This window comes from Paramisgurnus dabryanus, chromosome 5 (genome assembly GCF_030506205.2).
Source record: "Paramisgurnus dabryanus chromosome 5, PD_genome_1.1, whole genome shotgun sequence".
NCBI classification, from domain to species: domain Eukaryota; kingdom Metazoa; phylum Chordata; class Actinopteri; order Cypriniformes; family Cobitidae; genus Paramisgurnus; species Paramisgurnus dabryanus.
In genome coordinates this window covers 30,838,986-30,860,720 of record NC_133341.1, presented here as the reverse complement: position 1 = coordinate 30,860,720, position 21,735 = coordinate 30,838,986, and the positions used below count along the sequence as shown (strand labels likewise).

At 37.4% G+C, this 21,735-nt stretch overlaps 1 protein-coding gene across 1 annotated transcript; it reads right to left on the bottom strand.

The window, feature by feature from the left end:
* Nucleotides 1-1,429: 1,429 nt before the first annotated feature.
* On the bottom strand, nt 1,430-21,528 carry npffr1l2 (neuropeptide FF receptor 1 like 2). The gene is made up of 3 exons (XM_065250035.1): nt 21,150-21,528; nt 10,686-10,785; nt 1,430-3,812 (listed from the first exon to the last, which is right to left on the bottom strand). The coding sequence occupies exons 1-3, from the start codon at nt 21,496-21,498 to the stop codon at nt 2,834-2,836; spliced, it is 1,428 nt and encodes a 475-aa protein (XP_065106107.1). The 5' UTR covers nt 21,499-21,528; the 3' UTR covers nt 1,430-2,833.
* Nucleotides 21,529-21,735: the final 207 nt, after the last annotated feature.

The window sequence follows — 21,735 nt, the reverse complement described above, 5'->3', positions numbered from 1 at the left end:
TATCTTCCTTTGTGTTCAGCAGAACAAAAAAAGTATACAGGTTTGTAACAACTTGAGGGTGAATAAAAGATGACAGAATTTTTATTTTTGTGTAAACTATCCCTTTAAAGAGTAACTAAACCCTAAACAAACTTTTTTTAGTTAATGATCTGTACGAATGATGCTTAATTAGTGCTGTTCATTGATTTTAGTAATTTTTTTGACATTTGGATATAAAGTGTTTCAATACTACAATATATGGTGTAAAAATTTCAGGTTAAACGGTGGGTACTGCAGTTGAATTTTCCTATTGGATGTTGGGTCCAAAAAAAAACTCGTGACAAGCTCACCACGCCCTTGTTACGATCTCACCACACACTTGGTACGAGCTAGTACGTCCCCTCTATCTCCGTTGGGGTCTGCCCACTTTTCTTGCATTTTTCAAATATTGCAGTGGGTGGAGTCAGGCTCTGACCAGGGGTTTAGTTACGCTTTAAAGACTATTGGCATCCTTATGTTGAGTGTTTAGTGAACCATTAAATACATTTTCAAGAGAGTTCACACACTGCAAAAATGATTTTCAAGAAAAAAAATCTTAGTATTTTTGTTCTTAAATTAAGATGCTTTTTCTTGATAAACAAAACGACCCAAGAAAATAAGTCTAGTTTTTAGACCAAAAATATCCAATTTAAGTTGCTGGTGGTGGTGTAATGGTGTGGGGGATGTTTTCTTGGCACACTTTAGGGCCCCTTAGTGCCAATTGGGCATCGTTTAAATGCCACGGCCTACCTGAGCATTGTTTCTGACCATGTCCATCCCAAATTTAAAACAAGCAAAAAAATCTGCCAATGGGGTAAGCAAAACATTTTGAAAATTTTTCTTAAACACTAAATTCAAGAAAAATTTGCTTATCCCGTCGGCAGATTTATTATAATTTTTTTGCTTGTTTTATGCACAAAATCACTTAAATTTGATATTTTTGGTCTAAAAACTTTAGTCGTTTTGCTCATCAAGAAAATCATCTTAATTTAAAAAAAATTAAATATTTTTACTGAAAACAAGACAAAAATACTAAGAATGTTTTTTCTTGAAAATAATTTTTTGCAGTGCAAAAAATGCTGGGTTATTTTAAACACAGTTTTGGATCAAAAAAGGTACGAGCCCAGCATCTGGATTGAAATGAACCCAGAACGTGTTTATATTTGACCCAACAATAGGTTAAAACAACCCAGCATTTTGGATTGAGACAAACCATCAAATTACAACACAGCGGGCTGGGCTCATCCTTTTTTGACCCAATGCTGTGTTCAAAAATAACCCAGCATTTTTTAAGAGTGTAGTTACAGTGAATGTGCAGTTGATTGACAGCAGCATATACGTAATGTAATTCCAAAAGATGCATTAGCAATGCAAAGGCCATGGGTTCGATCCCAGGGAACACACATAACGACAAAAGATCAAAAGAATATATAAATATATATATATAGATTGAATGCACTATAATTTGCTTTGGATAAAAGCATCTTCCAAATGCATAAATGTGAATGTAATTACATATAGTACTCTATTTGCCTGTGAAATTGTCTCATGAGAGTGCTGGACTGCGTTTTTCCAAGACCTTTGTTGGACTTTGCCGATATTAACCAAATGGTACAGTATGTGACCTTTCTCAGACACGTGCTGGAAATGTAACACCTAGTCTCACCTCATATTCTCAGTAATGGCTCTTCACATCACGTGTAACATTTTTTCTCCATTTTCACGCATCTTGCCATTTAAAGCAAACATAGTGCACAATAAGCCACCACAGTACATTAACCACAGTCAGACTCACTGAAACGCACATAACATCAAACATACACTGAAGCAAAAACACACGAGTCAAAATTCATATCATCTTTTCCTTACTTGATCCTCTAAGCACGGTTGTACTAAACAACAGTATCTCAGCATGTTTGGTGTTAACCGTATTCTTAAACGGTCCAGAAATAAAGCAATTTTACATCTTGATGCACACCGCATGCTTACTCCACACACATATAGTGTACGCAAGGATGCACAAGCGCATACACAAACACAATTCAACCAATACAAATGCTCAGTTCAGGAAAACAAATGTGCAACTGTGAATTTGTGTTTGGAGAAAATATACTGCATATAATAAATACATCTATTTGATATTTCCGAAGATTGTGGCCTCATTGGAGAAAAGACGCCTGGCTTATGAGATAAGCGTCTTTTGTGATCATTTCGCTCCAGTTCATAAATCTTAAATTTAAGATGGGAATAAAGTGTTATCAATGTTGATCATCTTAGGTTTTCTCCTGTTGAATATTAAGGCTGTATAAGCTGTAGTGTGTGTAATACATTCAACATTGTTTTGGTATAAACAGGATTATTAAACTGTTCAGAATTGTGGCGGTTCATGAGAGGAGGGAAGGGTTATTTTGTAGTTGTTATTTTGATAACAGTACTAATATGCAAAACGTAAATGCATACGTACCGAATAAAGGGGTTATTTACATGTAAATGCGTCTGCACAAAACAGAAATAAATCTGCTATTCGAACAAACATGATTGTACATTCATAGGTCTATGCCATTTGCGTTGTCTGTTAAGGAAAGAATAAAATTCTCCTTCTGCATTTAATGCAGAAAGCCTTGCTTGTGTATAAAAAGAAGTCTGAGAGAGGAATTATTTCCTTATTTTTCCCAAAAATGGTCTGAAAAGATGATTTTCAGGTACGAGATGTACAGCAGGACTGACTTCACCTTTCTGACATCAATTCACTTTATGGTTTCTAACAGTTCCCATCCTGAGTTAGTCATTCACGTAAATGCCATAACTAATCCACCTATTGGTCCCAGGCTTGATTTTTTCCATGTCTGATCGGACTAATTTTCTCCAGTTCCTCCATCTGAAAAGTGTTTTGATTTGCAACACCTTTTATGCCAGATCCCGCATTAGATCCAGTGTCGTTCGTGCAGACAGAGTTACAAAGTCGCGGGCCCCTCCTCTGATCCATCTCCAATCGGGTTCCAGAGTCCCCATCGGTGTACACTCTGTTCCTGGTGCCAAAAGTCACCACAGGTTCCCGCACCTCTCCTTTGTTGGCTTTCCGTCGCGTTCCGCTCTTAGCTGGCATCTTGCAGCAGCAAGAATGCGTCCTGCACACCGCCTGAAATCCCCTCTTGAAGTTTTCATTGTAGTAGCCGTAAATGATAGGGTTGACGCTTGAGTTTGAGAACGCTAACCAGTGAGCGAAAGGAAAAATGTAACCGGTCAATATTTCCAACCTGTCCTCCTCTAAACCTCCGTAGTCCGTGAGGAGCATCAGGGTCCACAGCGGCAGCCAGGACAGCGTGAATACGAGAGCTACGATGCCCAGCATCTTAATAACTTTGATTTTCTTCTGGGAGATGAGGGGTCGGCCTTCCTGCTGGGGTCCTTGATTGGGAGGAGAGGAGTGGGCCTGACTGGCATCGTGATGATCGTTCCCCGTGATCACGGATGTGGTGTAGAGTTTGATTCCGATGCGACCGTACATCAGCGTGATCAGGGTGAGAGGAACAAGGTAAATGTGTGCGAACAGGACGGTGGTGTAGACTTTTCTCATTTGCGGGTTGGCCCAATTTTCAAAACAGGAGAAAAGAGGGTATGTGTTGTTGTAGTCATCGTTGTGGACCATGTAGTGATGCTCCACTCTCTCGACGGTCAACGTCACGGCCGACGGACACATAATCGCCAGCGCCAGCACCCAGATCATCACTATGGTCACCTTGGCAACCAGCAGGGTGAGTTTGGGTTGGAAGGGGTACACAATGCAACGGAACCTGGATGAAATTGGAACAGAATTCTTCTCAGCAGGATCACAGCAGGACAAAATCCATCAAGCATCCCACTCAGACTCTATATCTCTTTTTGCTCTGAATTAATCCTCTCTTCCTCTTCATAATTATTTTCAACTGCTCACACTCTGAATTGTTCACTTCTCTTGCACTCCCTTTCATCATACTCTCTTTATTTAATCTCTAAATATCTTTATTTACTCTACTCTCTTAAAAAAAATAAAGGTGTTACAAAAGATTTTTCACAGAGATGCCATTAAGGAACCATTTTGTGTTCCCCAGAGAACCTTTAAGTCAAAGGTTCTTAATAACTTTTTCCACTATAAAGAACCTTTATACAACAGAACATTTCTGTGGATGTTAAAGGATTAGTAAATTTTCTTAAAAAAAAATCTATATATTTTACTCATCCAAAATCTTTTTTTCAGTCGAGAAGAAATAATGTTTTTGAGGAAAACATTTCAGAATTTTTCTCATTTTAATGGACCCCAATACTTAACTGTTTTAATGCAGTTTAAAATTGCAGCAAACGGCAAAAAATTATTTTCAAGAAAAAAAATTATTTGTATTTTTGTCTTGTTTTCAGTAAAAATATAAAAAAAATTCTTAAATTAAGATGCTTTTCTTGATGAGCAAAACAACCCAAGAAAATAAGTCTAGTTTTTAGACCGAAAATATAAAATTTAAGTGAATTTGTGCATAAAACCAGCAAAAAAATCTGCCAATGGGGTAAGGAAAAAACCTTGAAAATTTTTCTTAAACACTAAATTCAAGAAAAAATCAAGAAAAAAATTGCTTACCCCATTGGCAGATTGTTTTGCTTGTTTAATGCACAAGATCACTAAAATGTGATATTTTCGTTCTAAAAACTAGACTTATTTTCTTGGGTCGTTTTGCTCATTAAGTAAAAGCATCTTAAATAAAGAAAACAAGACAAAAATACTAAGAAATTTTTTTCTTGAAAATAATTTTTTGCAGTGAAAGGACTCTAAACAATCTCAAACAAGGCATAAGGGTCTTATCTAGCGAAACGATTGTCATTTTTGGCAAGAAAAATTAAAAAATATGTACTTTTAAACCACAACTTCTTGTCTTCCTCATCCTTTACCTCACGTAATACGTCATCACATCAAGAGGTCACGGAAGACGTATGCGAAACTACGCTCCAGTGTTTACAAGTGTGGAGAAAGAGGACCGTTACGAGGTTGTTGTATGTCTAATGATACTAATATATGTCTTTGTGTCAGTTTATTGTTTAAAATGGTCCGCAAATGTGCGTTTCATATATGTAACACGTGACCTTTCTACGTCATTACGCAATTACGTGAGGTCGCACTGGTGCATCACACGACCGGAGGAAGAAGAGAAGTTGTAGTTTAAAAGTGCATATTTTTTATTTTTCTTGCCAAAATGACAATAGTTTCGCTAGATAAAACCCTTATGCCTGGTTTGTGATCATTTAGAGTCCTTTGAAACTGCAATTTTAAACTGCATTAAAACTGTTAAGTGTTGGGGTCCATTAAAGTCCATTAAAATGAGAAATATCCTGGAATGTTTTCCTCAAAAAACATAATTTCTTCTCAGTTAAACAAAGAAAGACATTAACATTTTTGAAGACATAGGGGTTAGTAAATTATCTGGATTTATTTAAAGAAAATGGACTAATCCTTTAAACCAGTTTTTATTCCAATCCTGGTCCTCGAGTGGTCCTAAAACTTTCCCTTCCAGAAAACTGGATTTCCCACAAAATAATTGCACACCTCAGAACGTTCAACAGCCAATCATATTCAAGCATTCAATGGGCCCGTAGTATAAGTTGGGAATAATTAATGACAGGCTGTTGAATTATATAAAAAAATGATGCACAACCCACGGGTGGTAATGCGGCCATGACACTAAGTGGATTTTATTTTTGATATTTTCGAATAATTCAATGCAGTGGTGTAGTCTACATGACACGCTGGTATATGTAGTGGACTATATGAAAAACGTTTCCGTATACCCACTCTAAAAATTCGTACCAGCAACGTTTTGTGACACATTTCACACTTTCATTTTTAAATTTAGATGTGAAGCACTGACCGTGAGCATGCTCCACTTGCTACTTTGGATGGGACGGTTTCATCGGACGCACGTGCGTTGTCACGGTTACGCGTCTGGGTAGAACTTCAATTCTGGTCTCTGCATGTTTAATCGCCTGGCTAGTGGTCAAACTGAACTATGGAACAAATAGGCTAACTTGTTGAAATGTTTTGGTTTCCTAAAGACCAGAGGAGACGGTGTCATGGATCACCGCTATGTGAAAGGAGGTTTGGACTACAGATCGACTGCTAGTTAACACTGTATACATAGTACACATTTTACACAGTAAAGCTAGCTCAGTGTAGTTTTTGATACGCTTTAGCTATGATTTTAACTATCAACAATCTACTTGTTGTTTATTGTGCTTGTTACTGTATCATAAATAAACTACTCTAAATTATTTGTTGATCTTGTGGAGTTTACCGGAAGTTACATTTGTTCCACGAAAGCCGTTTGTTTATGTTGTAACTGCTGAAACTGTCTATACAGTAGGCTAGAGTGATGCGCGTCGTCTCATAACCCAGGGTCGGGCGGGTAAAGAAATTGATACTTTCTTTGTGTGGCGGGGCATTAAAAACGAAATTAAAAACACTGTTTGTTGCGTGCAATTCCTTATAGCCTATATTAAGTATTAGAGAATATATATTTTCATATATTTGATCATGTTAAAATATGTAGGGCGAGGTAGGAACATAACTTGCGTGATATCCCCAAACCTGGCCTCACGTCACAAAAGAGCCCAGCGGCTCGCCCTGCCAGCCACAACAACAAAACAAATGGAGAAATAAAAATTATGATGAAACACGAGGTGCGGGAGAAATAAGGGTCAGGAATTTATGAATAGATAATACAAACGCTGCTTTGTAAATGTTTAAAATGCCTAGTATGTCTACTTAATGGTCCACTAGCTTCTGTCAGTTCATCTTTCAACATGTTTGCTTGTGTTTCACAGTGTTAAACTTCACTTATGTGTTTATTTTTATTTCTACGTTTAAGATTTTAATGTACAAGATCTCAAACTTCTTTGAGGTAATTCATGTCTGTGTTGATGTTCATTTCAGAACCGCAAATTAATGATCACCTTCTCCACTTTTGTTTTGGTGTCAAATATTAGGCTACATGATCAGGGGTGCACATTACTTTTTTGGCCTGGTTTTCAAAGGAGCACCTGGAGATGTTGCTTGGTACTTACACCATTCGTAGCACAGACATAGTCAACATCATTAATCTCCTGACTACTCTCTATTTCTTTTGTTTAATCTTGGTAGACGATGATAATATATAAAATACACCTCATTATTTTTTTAACCCATGTAACCTTCATAAATAACTGCTAGCCTAAATACACACTACTGTACAATACATTTCAAATATTGTTTAAGACAAATAAATGGTCAGTAATAAAAAAAATCAAATTATGAGCAATGGCACAAATAAATATGATAGAACAAACATACAAAAAAATAAATAGTGCTGTTTATGTTTTCAGGTTGGTCTGTAGTTTTTAAATCAAGTACAGAAAATGAATAAAGTAATCAGATAATACTGCATAGTCTTAACGGTGTAAATTGGATTAATTCTTATTAAAGTTACAAAAGTTATTAAATCAAGAGAAGAAAATTTTGATTTTCTTGTTTGTGGTTTCATTAACTTTTAAACAGCATTGGGTTTATACTCTAAAAATATAACCGCTTATATTGATTTCATATTTAAAAAATCTTTTTACTACTATAATTATGGTGTTTTAATGTAATTTTGTGTTAAAATGTCTGCTCAAATGCAGGAAAACATAAACTCAGTATTGTGTACTGTCTTTACTATTTGCTTGTAATGCATGCTGTATGACGCCTTGACATGCGGATCGAGGTCGCGCTTTAGAGCTGCGTGCAAACAAAACTTAGTATTTTAGTATTCAAAGTATTGAGATCCATTTTGCGTCTTTTTGTTCTTAACTCATTCCCTGCCAGCCTTTTTAAGTTGCCTGCCAACATTAAAACGTTTCACAAAATGCCTTCCAAGAAAATTTTCTACTAATATATAAACATACAATATATCAAATGAAAGTACAGACCCTCTACTTAAAAATCTTATCTATATTTGTTCTTTTTTATAACCTCTTAAATAAAGGTAGATTACTTCAAAAAAGTTGAATTAGTTGATGCTTTAGTTTTTTATAATTTGGGTAAGAGCGCCATCTAGTGGATAACAACGGAATCAAAGATTACCTTAAAAACTCGCCAGGGAAGCGTCATTGGCAGGAAAACGTTTAGTCTTAAAGGGGTCGCACGCTGGAAGAGAAGCTCCGCGCACCGTCTCAACTCGGAGGTATCGTACACCAGAAGTGCACATTAAATAGCCTTACGAGATATCTCGTCAATCAAGAGAAAACGCTTCCCTGCCAATGACGAGAAATTCTGGCTTTCCGCAATACCGCTATTATCCACTTAAATCCCCTTCCGCAACTTTTTAAACCCGGAAGTATTGCCCTATGGCAAGGGGCTGCATGTCCGTGTATGTTTTAAAGATCGCCCTGAATGGGATCTCTATGAAAAGTCCATCACAAAAATGGAATTATCTCTGCTTTTTGCTCAAAATGTGGTGTTTTTGCAGAAACCTACCCATATTCAAGAGCTGAGTACAAAAGAACCACTGAAGGTAGGATGAAAAGTTTTTTGTTTGAAAGCAGAGGGTCTGTTCTTTCATTTGGTATATTGTATGTTTATGTATTTAAAGAAGAACATTTTAAAGGCCTTAAACTTTTGTGAAAATCATGAAAAACGCTGGCGCTGGCTGGCAACTTGAAAAAAAAAAATGCTGGCGGCGAAAGAGTTAATTGACGAGATAACTCGTCAATGGCGGGGAAATAGTTAAATATTTAAATTGGCCGAACCAGGCCAGTCACTGTTGCATCGCTGCTAACAACGCATACATTTTAACACGTCTGTAATAATTATCTAACCAATGATGCACAGAAAAATCCCTTATGTTGCAGTAAATTAGGTTACTACTGTATGTTAAATGTACATTCCAGGAACGTTGGTATGCAAAAGCGGCTTTTAGAGTAGTGTCTGGTGCGCAATTTGTATTTTAATTGCGTATGCGCACCTGCGTACCAGTTATATGCACCCCTGCACATGAAGGTCTTGTAATAATTATTAAATAAAAGCCTATTTTCATTCTTATATTAATAAGCTTTTTATATCAATGACTTTGCAAATGAGAGTTAATTCATGGTAATCTTAAATGCATAATCATTTAAAACATTTACACCATTACATTACTGTATGATAATGTTAGCTATCAATACTCAGATAATAGCAATTGACAGAGTTGATAATTTTCCTCCTTTCAAGCATGGTGTGAAGATTGTAATTAGTTTAATTTAGGCCCTGAGTAAGATGTTAATTAACACGTAACCAGTCTAAAAATCAGTCCAGTTTCACCATTGGCTGTTAAAGTCTTTTCTTGCATGATGATAACACGTAAGCAGTCTTTCAGAATGCTCTCAATTGCATGAATATGCATACTGTATGCTTTTGTGAATGTGGTGGTGATTATGGGGTGTCGCTCTGGGACGAGTGAGCATAAGGGTGAGAGGGAAAAAGCACAGTATACAAAAATCAAGCCTACACCACTGCAATAGATCGATGATTTCACTTATAAAACGGTTACTACACCATAAAACATTGGCTCTCATTCACATGCGTATGCACGAAGTTGTTTGTGAAATAAGCATTTGGACGTTTTAACTAACAAATCATGAATCAACAAAAACTTTCATACTAAAATTTCTTCTAAATGTTTGCAAAAATGAAAGAACAGCTTAAACCACACATACGCAATAATCATGAACAAGGAAAAAGAACTCTATAATATATATCTGTGTTATATATTTTATATATTTTTCCTTGTTCATGATTATTACAAACATGTGGTCTGAGTTTCCTACGTTTATGCATACATTTAACATACATTTTAGTGTGAAAGTTTTTGTTAAATCATAATTTGTTGGTTAAAACATCCGAAGTGAATGAGACCCATTGTTTGGATGATTTATTTTAAGACATTTGACCGGCTTTGTTCTTAAAATCCAAAAAGCAATTTTACAGCAATGCTATTATTTGTTCCAGTTTTATATTATCAGGAATGAAGCAAATGCTTGGCAATCGGTGTTACTGTATTCATTTTCTTCTCTTTATTTATTTTATTTTCTATTTATTTCTATCACGGCACACACACATATTTATGCATTATTTGTTGAAATAAATAGGTGTGCGTTTACTGAAAAATAATGCATACCTATTGAACATTCCTCCACCAATGAGAATGAAGCATTTAACAGCTCCGTGGTATAATTTTTTTTAAACGTGTCTAGATTTCTAAAGTTGGTAAAGATCTTGTGCTGTGCCGTTCAAATACCATTGTGTCTCACATGGGGAGGTTTCACATGTTATTGCATTTCTGACTCTTCACCTTCTCAGATTTCAGAATAATTATGATTGTTTTAATTGTGGCGTGACATTATCTTCTCATTGACAATTTTGCTGGGTTGTCATTATAGTAATTTCACTGCATATGATTACACGTTAACTGTACCGCAATGTTAGATTGTAGTTTGCATTATGGTAATACGCCTTTGGGGGTGGGGATTTGTCTAATTATCATGAAAAAAACATAATGCAAACAAATTACTATACATTTTTTTCATGCATAAAAAAAAATATATATATATATATATACATTTTATGCAGTTTTAAAGAGTCTGACACCACATACCTGTCCACAGCGATGGCCACCAGCGTGAACACAGAGGCTGACACAGACATGCCCTGCACCAGCCCACTCATCTTACAGACGGTGTTTGTAAATGGCCAACCTTGGGGGAGAGATAAAACATTATGAAAGGTAAATCATGAATCACTCAATCTCTTAAAACACATGTCAACAAAGAGAGAGTGAAGAGTATTGAGAATATAGATTGATGAGATTTTCTGAGCTATCAACTAAACCTTCAATATAACTGGAGTTACAGTACAATCTGTTCAGATTGCTCTGTGTACACGCGATGCTTGCAATGATTTTCCTCTGATATCAAGAGATGCCTGTACTCGTGTGGCAGATGACTTGCTGATCACGTCTCAAATGCCAACATGTTTATACTGTGTTGCGAAGACACGCTCAAATGCGTTTCAGAAATTGGAAAGGAAATTGGAGAAATGATGCGATGTTATAATGATTTGGTGATGCTGTGAGTAACCTAGCTACTGTAAACCTACACTTTTAGACGGTTCTGCTGCTTTATTTTTAGCCCAATGCTGGGTATATATTGGACAGAATTCATGCGGGGTTATAAATAAACCTATGTTTATGTAGCAACAGAATATAAAACCTAAAGGGATAGTTAACCCAAAAATGAAAATTCTGTCATAATTTACTCACTCTCATATTGTTACAAACCTGTTTAAATTTCTTTGTTCTGTTGAACACAAATGAAGATATTTTGAGAAATGTTTGTAACCAAACCATTTGTGGACCCCATTTACTTCCATAGTACAGGGTTCCCACACCTTAGTTAACTTTAAATTCAAGGACCTTTCAAGAACAAGTCCAATACCCTCAAATTCAAGGACTAAATGTGGGAACACATTTCTTAGTGCAAGGTAGTGCTGGGCGATAATTCGATAACGATAATTTTACCGATATAAACTTTTCCGATAAAACGATAAGGGAAGTTCGATAATTGATCGATAATGTTTACGCACTGTGCGTAATGTTGCGCGAGCACTTCCGGATGCGGCACGCGCTCTTGGTTTACAATCACAGTTAGACTTGAAGGAGTGGAAGATAGTGATGGGATTTATGGCTCTTTGAGGGGAACCGGATCTTGGCGATCCGTTCCTTTCAAAGAGCCGTTCAAAAGAACGGCTCTTTTGGCTCTTTTTAAATATTTAGTTAGTTTTAAGAAGCCTGCTTGGGGGCATCTCAGTTTATCCTGGAAATAATCACTGGGAGGAATGATGAGGTGAGATATGTAGTCAAATAATTAAAACTCACAATATCTGAGTTTGAATTATTCTGAAATATTGATTATTACCTCATTTGTCAGACTATATTCCATAGGGTTGCACAACATCCCTCTGCTTAGATAGTGACATCACTATTTTGGATTTTACCTTTAGTACAAAGTGTGCGTACGGGTAAAGCTACGTTGACTTATGTTATTCATACAATACAATACAAAGCCGGCTGCAATGAATTTTGTGTGCAAAACAGCTTTTACTACAAACACTTACACAAATTAGAATAAATAAAATGGAAATGTCTACATACAGTCCACTATTACTACTATTACTACTGTAAACTTTGCAAATAGGACATCAACCCCTTCAGGTCTTAAATGAACAATAACAAAGTGGGCTGCAATGAATGTCTGTGCAAAACAGCTTTTGGTGAAAAAATTCTATACAAGAACAGTGTCACAAAAGAACATTTTGATAGATAACAAAAAATATTTAAAGTATTAGAGATATACTGTGGATAAAATTAGAATAAATAAAATTGAAATGTCTACGTACAGTCCACTATTACTACTATAACTACAGTACAATTTGCAAATAAGTAAAATTAACTTTGCGCCCCTCCCCATATAACTGTTCTGTCTCGCGGAGGAGCTAATTTGTGTGCATCTGTGAAACACGCATAGGAAAAAAGAACGACAGAAAGAACGGCTCCCCTCCAGCCGCGACTCGGCTCCCATCGTTCATGTTTATGAGCCGTTCAAAAGAATCGGATCGTTCGCGAACGTCACAACTCTAGTGGAAGATGAGGCAAGTTCAGGCCCGGTACTAGGCTTGCTGGACTGGGGGGGCAGTCAGGATTTTTGGGTGGGCAGCCATTTCTCGACTAAAATGATTCATACACTAAAATTATGGATGTTTCAATCCAATATTACTTTGCATGTCTTATAATAAAAGGCAATTTATATGTCATTTTGCACGTTCACATTTTAAAAGTAGATGCAATTAGATTAATGATTTATAATGTTATAATGATTACACTAGTTTGACACATTTAGTCACAGTTAATGAAATCAGGCAAGCAGGTGATATAAATATAAAGCTGTACATATAGCTATATTTTATTAATGTTTACACTGCATTTAATCTATTATTTTACTTATAGATAAATTAAAGCCATTCTTATACCTACCCTACCCAACATATGCCTTTATTCTAAATAAACACTTGTTAGGAACTTTATTTCCACTTCTCAAACATTTTCTTCATGTAAAATAATGTATTTTCAATGTGATAAGCTGTATTGTCATTAATTCCTGACCCTATCATTGCTGCTGCAGCAACCTCAAATATCACAACAAAGCACAATGCTTTAAATAATATATTGTTGCATCATGTAAGCAATTTGACATGCATGACAAATTCGTCAAAGGTTATCCTGTTTGCCTATAACAGCACCAGACAAAAGCACAAGCCCTAAAATACTGTAAGTGTGATTTGTGACGAGACCAAAGATAAACCACACTGCTTTGTTTATAACACAGCAAATTAGATATTATAATACAACACAACATTATAAAATACAACGTTTTACCTTACGATGACCTTGCGGAGTGAAAGCTCCTCTTGAACTTAAAAGTCTGTAGATTTTTGCGTGTGAAGTTTTTCTCAAACGCGAGCTGAATGAGCTGATGAATGACGATGACAAAACCGCTAAAATTGATTTTAAAACTGCACTGCACGCGATGCTCAGCTGTGACAATACTGTATATTTACTGTATAACCATCTTATATCATTTATATCTAGTATATATATTATGCCACAACCAAACTGCATATTCTAATTTTAATAAACAGAACTACGTCTAAAACAAACACATTAAATGCTGCTGGAGACTTGCCATTGGCTGTTGTATTTGCATGAATAAATAATGAGGTGAGTCTAAGAAAGGATAAGGGGCTATTTTGGGCATGTTTTACTATAAAAAAAGTTTTAATTTAATATGTGTTGGGTTATTACATTTATGTAATACTAAATTGCATTGTTTTTAATATATATTTTAAAGATGCGTTTTTTTTAGTTACCGTCATAGAGAACAGTAGTACTTTTCCTGTGACTTAAATACTGCTGAAAAGACCTCCAAGGTTTGAATTAGCTAATCAGACGTTAGTGGGCGGGAGCTGTAAACGCTAGCTCTTGCCTAAAGAAGACGTTTTTTGTGTATAGAGACTCCGTTATTTTAAGGTTGGCTGGACATTTTTGGGGGGGCACAAGGAAAATCTGGGGGGGCAATGCCCCCCCCAGCCCCCCTGTAGACCCGGCCCTGGGCAAGTTATTCATTTATTAGTAGAGACCTATGATTTTCGCAATGCGGATAACGCGGACGGAATCACGAAATCCAAATGCGCGGAAACATTTTCTTGTGTGTAATGTTGGACGCGCAAACAGGGTTCGTCAAACACAGCAGACACAATAGGTGCAGTATACTGTACTTTCATTCAGCGTCCGCCTTGCGTCCGCACAGCTTTAAAAGTATATTTACAGGACATTCACAAATTCAGGAAACTGAGGAAAAGCAGCAGATCCACCACTGCTGTGAATATAGTGTTTGCGTATGTGCGCTCCCACAGCAACGTGACACTCTTGACATCCATTTATCAGCGTGTATAGCTTGTACATATAACACACGCGTGATCACTGAACTAAGTTTTCTTTCTTGTTTAAGTGAACATAAACAGCTGTTACTCAGTATATTGAAACTTAAAGCAGTCTGTCTTGGGTCTTAAAGTGACAGTAGTCTGCTGCTTTTGTGTCAGAAATGTGTTGATTTCATAACAAATAGATTTACATTTAATACAGATGGATTAAAACAAGATTTTAGTATTTGTATTTGTCATGTTCTGAATAAAAAGTAGTTTAAAACCATTATTAACTGTCTGTTTTTTACAATTTTCATTCAGGAGCAAAAATCTGCCTTTAAATTTGACAGGAGTAAAGATTTGTTATTTATCATGATAATTATCGATATTGACTGATATGGAAAACATTTTCTCGATAATTTTTTTTGTCATATCGCCCAGCCCTAGTGCAAGGTTACATCGTGTTACCTTTTAAGATACATCGTTACAGTTCCCTTTTGAGGGAACTCACGCTGCGTCACTGCGGTGACACTTTGGGGACGCTTCCAGGGGTAAGTGCGTCTGAATGTGTATATCAAATACAACCAATGGTGAGGCTTAACAACAAAGACAGGGTGATGCAGGAGCCAGGAAGTATATCGCTATCTGAAATATTGCCAAAGACGGCGTTACAGGGACGCAGGACATATGGTAAGGGAGACGTAGCGTCTCGTTCCCTTTTTAGGGAACAACAGTTACATATGTAACCCGAGACGTTTTTATTTGTCAAACACAACTATGCAAAAAAGCATTTTGGTATGAATCAGCATTCGCATACAGAAGATATAAGCATTTGAAGCGAACTGTTTAGGACGTGTGCTTAAAAAGTCTAGAATTTTTATGATTTTATCCTAGACTACACAGGGAATAATATGGATTTTTTTCAGAAAACTTCTTGCATAAAATAGATTCAAGCACTTTTAATGACCTGTATCTATGTATGTAGATTTTCAAAAACTTCTCGGACCCGTGGGAACCCTAATAGTATTCTTTTTCCTACTATGCAAATGGGGTCCACAAACATTTCTCAAAATATCTGCCCAAAACAAAATTTATGCAGGTTTGTAACAACATGAGAGTGAGTGAATGATGACAGAATTTTCATTTTTGGGTTAACTATCCCTTTAAAGAACATTGCTTTGAGAAGAAGCAAAACGGGGTCATGCAAAGCAAACATTGGAAAATGGATTTACCAGTTATACAAAATTACAACAAACAAACAAATAGACATTTTGGGGTTGAGTTCTCATTAGTAAACCCACAAACATCTGCAACACTTAAATTTTTGGTGTTGAAAGTGGCAGAAGATTTGTTGAAATGTGAAGAACAGATCTAAATATGGTAATATGTTAAATGGATGGTAGTAAACGTATTGGTGGAGGAAAGCATCATTAAATCAGACGAAAGTTAGCAATTTTGTCTTTTTTAAGAACAATGCTTTTAATCATAATGCTTCCTCTGGAGTTTCACAAAAACTCTATGCAATGTCTGAGAAACCACTCAGATTTGCCAAGATACTCGAGTCTGCATGCAGTCCGGTGATTTCAGTATTAATTCGCACATTTTTCAACTTTTTAAAAACATTCTTTTTATAAAATCAATACTTTTTTGTACTGTTTTCTCCACTTCTCAACTCACAATGACCGCCTACACATAAAGGGATCTGCATTATAGTCTCATCCTGGACTGAAGCAGTGGCAGAGAAACAGCACTGGTGAATATTATAATTAATTGTAAAGTTATAGGTCAATTTTTCCAACCGTTTTTTCGTGACAGCCCCAATAATGCAGTCCTAACATGTAGCATTTAGCTACAAATAGAGTATGTATACATTTGGAACCAAAATGTACCTCTGAGGTACTAATATGTATCTTTAAGGTATTTAATAGGCACTCTTTGGCACAAATGACGCCAAACAAATCAAAACATGTATTTAGCCCATCAAGTGTGTGGCTCGTCATGTCAAAATAAGTGCCTGCTGCAGACGCTCGTGATTACCTGATCCTCGCTTAATCTAATGTGCAATCAGGGTTTAGTGTAAAGTTAGAGGGCCCTATTTTAACGATCTGAAACACAAGTGCGAAGCGCAATGCGCAAGTGACTTTGTGGCCGGATCTTGGGCGCTGTTGCTATTTTCCCGGTGGGAGAAATAACTCTTGCGCCAGGCGCAAATCAATAAGGGGTTGGTCTGAAGTAGGTTCATTATTCATAGGTGTGGTTTGGGCGTAACGTCAAATAAACCAATCAGAACGCTAGCCAACATTCCCTTTAAACGCAAGGGCGCAAGTTCCATGGCGGGTTGCTATTATTATGACGGATTTACCAGGCGCACGCCAGGAGCGGCTCACAGCCGAGGAGACCGTCATTCTTGTAAGAGCAGTCAAAGACAGAGAAGTTGTTTTGTATGGGGATAGGAGAAACCCGCCCAAATCAGAGCAGGTTAAACAGGCGTGAGAGGAAATAGCCACATTTGTCTCATCAGCTGGCATCCCCATCGTTGCGCCAAGCGCTACAATGATGTCAGGAGACGGGGGAATCCAAAGCTTGCCAGCATAAATCGGGCACGTCGTATAACGGGAGGTGGATCTGCCTCCACACAGATCTGCTTCCACCCTCACCGCTGAAATTGTTGAAGGCGGTTTGGGGGCTTTGAAATCGGACCCAAGAAACGCAAGCAGTCCAACCCCAAAGTACACTTACAAATCCAGTTCACATACATTAAGGTTTCTTATGAAAACATTTTAATTATTATTTACATAAAATAAACGTAATACAGCCACACAACAAACTTATGAAAATATTTTAATCGTTATTTGCATGAGAATTGTTTAACGCAGCCACACAATAAATAAAAACTATCACCACAATGCTCACCACTATGATTTCCCTTATCTCATATGTTAATATTTTTTATTGTAACAATTTATGATTTGCAAAAATAACTGTTGCATCTGTGTAGATTAGAAAAGCAAAGTGTGTGCGCGTTGTGCACGCTATACATTATGGTCAAGCATGCGCCCTTAAAATAGCATAATGAACCACGCGCAACGCGCCACTGACTTTAGACTAGTTTTTTTTAGTCAGTGGCTCTATTGTTTTTTGAAACTGCAAAATAGCATCAGGGATGGTTTGCACCGCAACACGCCTCCTTTTTTGCGCTGAACCGCCCAGGGAGCGCAAGTTCATTCCCTAGTTTGCCAACGTGCGTCTGTGGAGGGAAAAACCCGCTGTGCGCCGGTGCAAAATACAAATGATACAAGCGTCACTGACAAAGTCAATTGCGCTGGGTGCAAGATAGGGCCCAGTGTCTTGCAAGTATTTTGTGAATGTAAGCGTCCTTTTCATCATAAACCCTTTCGATGCATGTGTAGCAGGCACTTATTATGACATTTTAATGGCATTAACAAACCTGTGGTGGTTTTCGTAAGCCATCAAAATCTACTCGGGAGATGGAAAATGCCGGTTGCTTGTTCTCCCGACAGCATCAAGCTTCTGTCATGCTAACACACTGACCTCAGAGGATCTTATGAAAAACTTTCCATTATTTTACTTGAAGTCACCGAAAATCGAGCAGAACCAAAACATTTTACAGTTGATCGCTTTGAACAAAGTTCAGCGACGACGTCCCAAGAATGACAGCAGCAGTGACAGTGTTCTTAATATGACAAAGAAAGTGTTTTGATTATGCCATTAATGTTTATTTTTTTTAATCAGTGTATAGTAGTCAACTAAATGAATATAACATGGCAAAGTTGAATGCACATTTTCAATAGATTTCTTGCATTTTGACAAAAAAAACTTTTGTGCATAATAATTTTATAAAGTTTTTATAATAAATCTTTGAAAATCAAATTATGGATTTGAATTTTTTATGTTATTATAACCTAAAGATGCTATGTGAAAGTTTGTAACAGAAAATAGTGTTTTTTATCTTGTCACTTTCTTGGTATACAGTAGAAAACACGTTTTACTGAAATGAGTCCAAATGGATTTATTGCGTTTTGGAACCAAACTCTTCATATACAGTATTCAGTAGTCTATACAGCTGTTTACTCTCTAAGGAAAGGCTAGAGCAAAATCGAGGCTCTATTTTTGTATCTATTGTAACTGGAATTAGAGATTTACATCAACACTGATGAATCACACAGTTGCACTAAAATGGTCTGAATTACACCTGCTCGCATGCAGCTCTCCACAACCCCATTCACACAGCACTTTGGTCCCAGAAAATTTCTGTAAAATTGGTAGAGAGGCTTTTGTGTAAACACAAACATCCCGTAATTTTCTGGGGTCACTTCCGTAAAGAGGACCTATTGCCTTAACTTTCACAGAAGCATTCTGTGTGAACAAGAGGGAGAAACAATGTCATAAAGAGTGCCGTAGTGCCGTAGTGAGGGTGCGGGTGTCATCAGAACAAGAAGTTATGGTTCAGCTCTTTGACACAGGGATTTAAACGCAGATCAACAGTCACAATGAGAAATGTCGGCAAACTAAACTGAAGCAGAGATCAGGGAGCTCGTCCCTATCCGCGCTGAAGCTGATGTCATTCACCAGCATGACAGAACATCGCATCACACGCTCCCTATGATCTTGTCATAAACAAAAATGTATGAATGCACGCACAGATCTCAGAAAATTATTGGCAGTGTGAATCAACCAAAAATCAAACGATCCCGACCAAATCCTGGACGCATTTTCAGTGTATTTTCTGTAATCTCTGTGGGAAAAGGGCTTAAAGGGACACTCCACTTTTTTGGAAAATATGCTCATTTTCCAGCTCCCCTAGAGTTAAACATTTGATTTTAACGTTTTGAAATCCATTCAGCTGATCTCTGGGTCTGGCGGTACCACTTTTAGCATAGCTTAGCATAATCCATTGAATCTGATTAGACCATTAGCATCACGCTCAAAAATAACCAAAGAGTTTTTGGAATTTTTCTCATTTAAAACTTGACTCTTCTGTAGTTACATCGTGTCCAGACCAACAGTCAGCGGTTGCGATTTCTAGGCGATATGGCTAGAAACTATATTCTCATTCCAGCGTAATAATAATCAAGGACTTTGCTGATGTAACATGGCTGCAGCAGGTGTAGTGATATTATGCACTGCCCAAAAATAGTCCACTTGGTTACTTTTAATAGCAGGGGACTATTTTCAGGTGCTGTGTAATATCGAAAAATATCGAAAGAATCTGATATAGTCAATTATTCATATGGGGAGCAGGCTAAAACACTGTACAAACACTGTATACAAACACTGTAGCTACACAAAAAATAGAAATTTGACATTGCGAAATTTATATTAGTACACGGTTAAAAAAACCTGGTTGCCTTACATTTTTTAGTTAATTCAACTTCTAGTTGACACAACAATTTTATCTAAAAAAATTAGTTTACAAATATTTTTAAGTTGCATTTGAACTCTAAAAAGTAAATTCCTTTTTTTAATTAATTTTTTTTCATAGTGTAAAACTTTTTTCAGATTTTAGTGTCCCAGCTCTCTGTCAGCCTGAAGTGATTTCCTCACGTTAAAACAGGCGGAATTATATGAGGTTAGGTATAGGTAGGGTTTTCTGAAGCGTTTGTCACGCTATTGGCCTGACTGGCTAATTGTCTTGATTTTGGCTACGCACCTGGAGGTCGGAAGCTATTGGCTCCGCGAGGCCCGTTTGAAGCCCTGGCTCACACAGGCCCGATAGTGCAAAAGCGGCTAATGACACCAGCGCGTCAGTTCTACGTAGACCGCAAGCGCTGTGATTGGTCCACTAAAACCCCTGCCATCAAGAAAAAAACTGCGTCATAGGTATTTTCGTTTGCGACACTGAGAACAAAGATGGACCAAGTTGAAGAGTGATTTAACTCAAACTGCAACATTAGTCGCTGTTTATTTACTTCCATCACTGCTGGTCATCTCAAAACATACACAACAAGTTGCTGTTTCTCCTACGTTTGTGGGTTTAAATTGTCAAGCTGCTTCTTCATTGACGGTCGCGCTGCTACTGTGGTTACACGCGTGGATACTGCCTCCCAGCGGACGCAAAATTATAAATGAAAACCGACGCGTAACGCAGACCTACGCACAACTATAATGAGCCCTTAAGAGTGAGAAAAGATAGACCAGCTACCCATACGCTATTAAGCATTTACTAGCAAAAAACACATTTTCAATTCTGACCTCACTCTTAATGTATAATTTTATTGGAGCTCTTCAAACAATAGAGCAAAGTACAAAGCATGAACATATAGGAGAATGGACAAGTACTGTAGCCAGATAAGGTCAGAGTAAGTCAGTGCATCATTGGCATTTGCACTGAACTGAGAACAGCGGGACTGAGCTACAATTGGTCGTAATGCAGAGGTTAAATTAGGTCTGTTCTCTGGTTCGCCACAGTAATAAAAGAGACTTGCTAAACAAAGAGAATCTCGAAGGGCTGTAAGCAGTTAAAAGCAGAAATAGAATTACAAAAACACTCGCTCTCTCCTAGGGCATGAAGCAAACCATGATTTCAGCGGTGCGCATATAGATGTGTCTGGATGCATGTTACCTGTAATGAGGTTGTCCACCAGGGTTGTCGGAACACAGAAAACCCCCACCAGAAGGTCGCTTACAGCCAGGTTGAGGATAAAGAGGTTCGTGACAGTTCTCATACGTCGGTTCTCAAGCACGATCAGACACACCAGGCCATTGCCCACCATGCATAGCAGAAAGATGAAGAGGTAGGCCAGGGTCAGGCCGGCGGCCACAGGCAGCGAGTGTTGGTAGTATGGGTAGTATGTTATTCTGGTGAGGTTGGTGACATTGCTGTTGTTTGCGAATGAATTCGGGAGGCTGCTGTTCAGATAGAGCGCAGACACTTCCACCACCATCTCCATTTCTGATGGCCCTTCCTCCATGCTGTCCCAGAGTTTAAGTCTTCCTCTTGATATGCCTTGGGGTCCTGAGAAAATGCACACCCACCCCACAACAGAGTCAATTCAAGTATTGATAATATCAAAACAAATATGTCTGATGACTTTTTATTGCAAATGGGAAAATAATTTGAGAGAGCGTGCACTAATGAGAAGGTAGACGTCAGGCTAATGGAAACGTGCAGTCAGTATAAAAAAGACAGCTGGATGTATCTGCCTCAT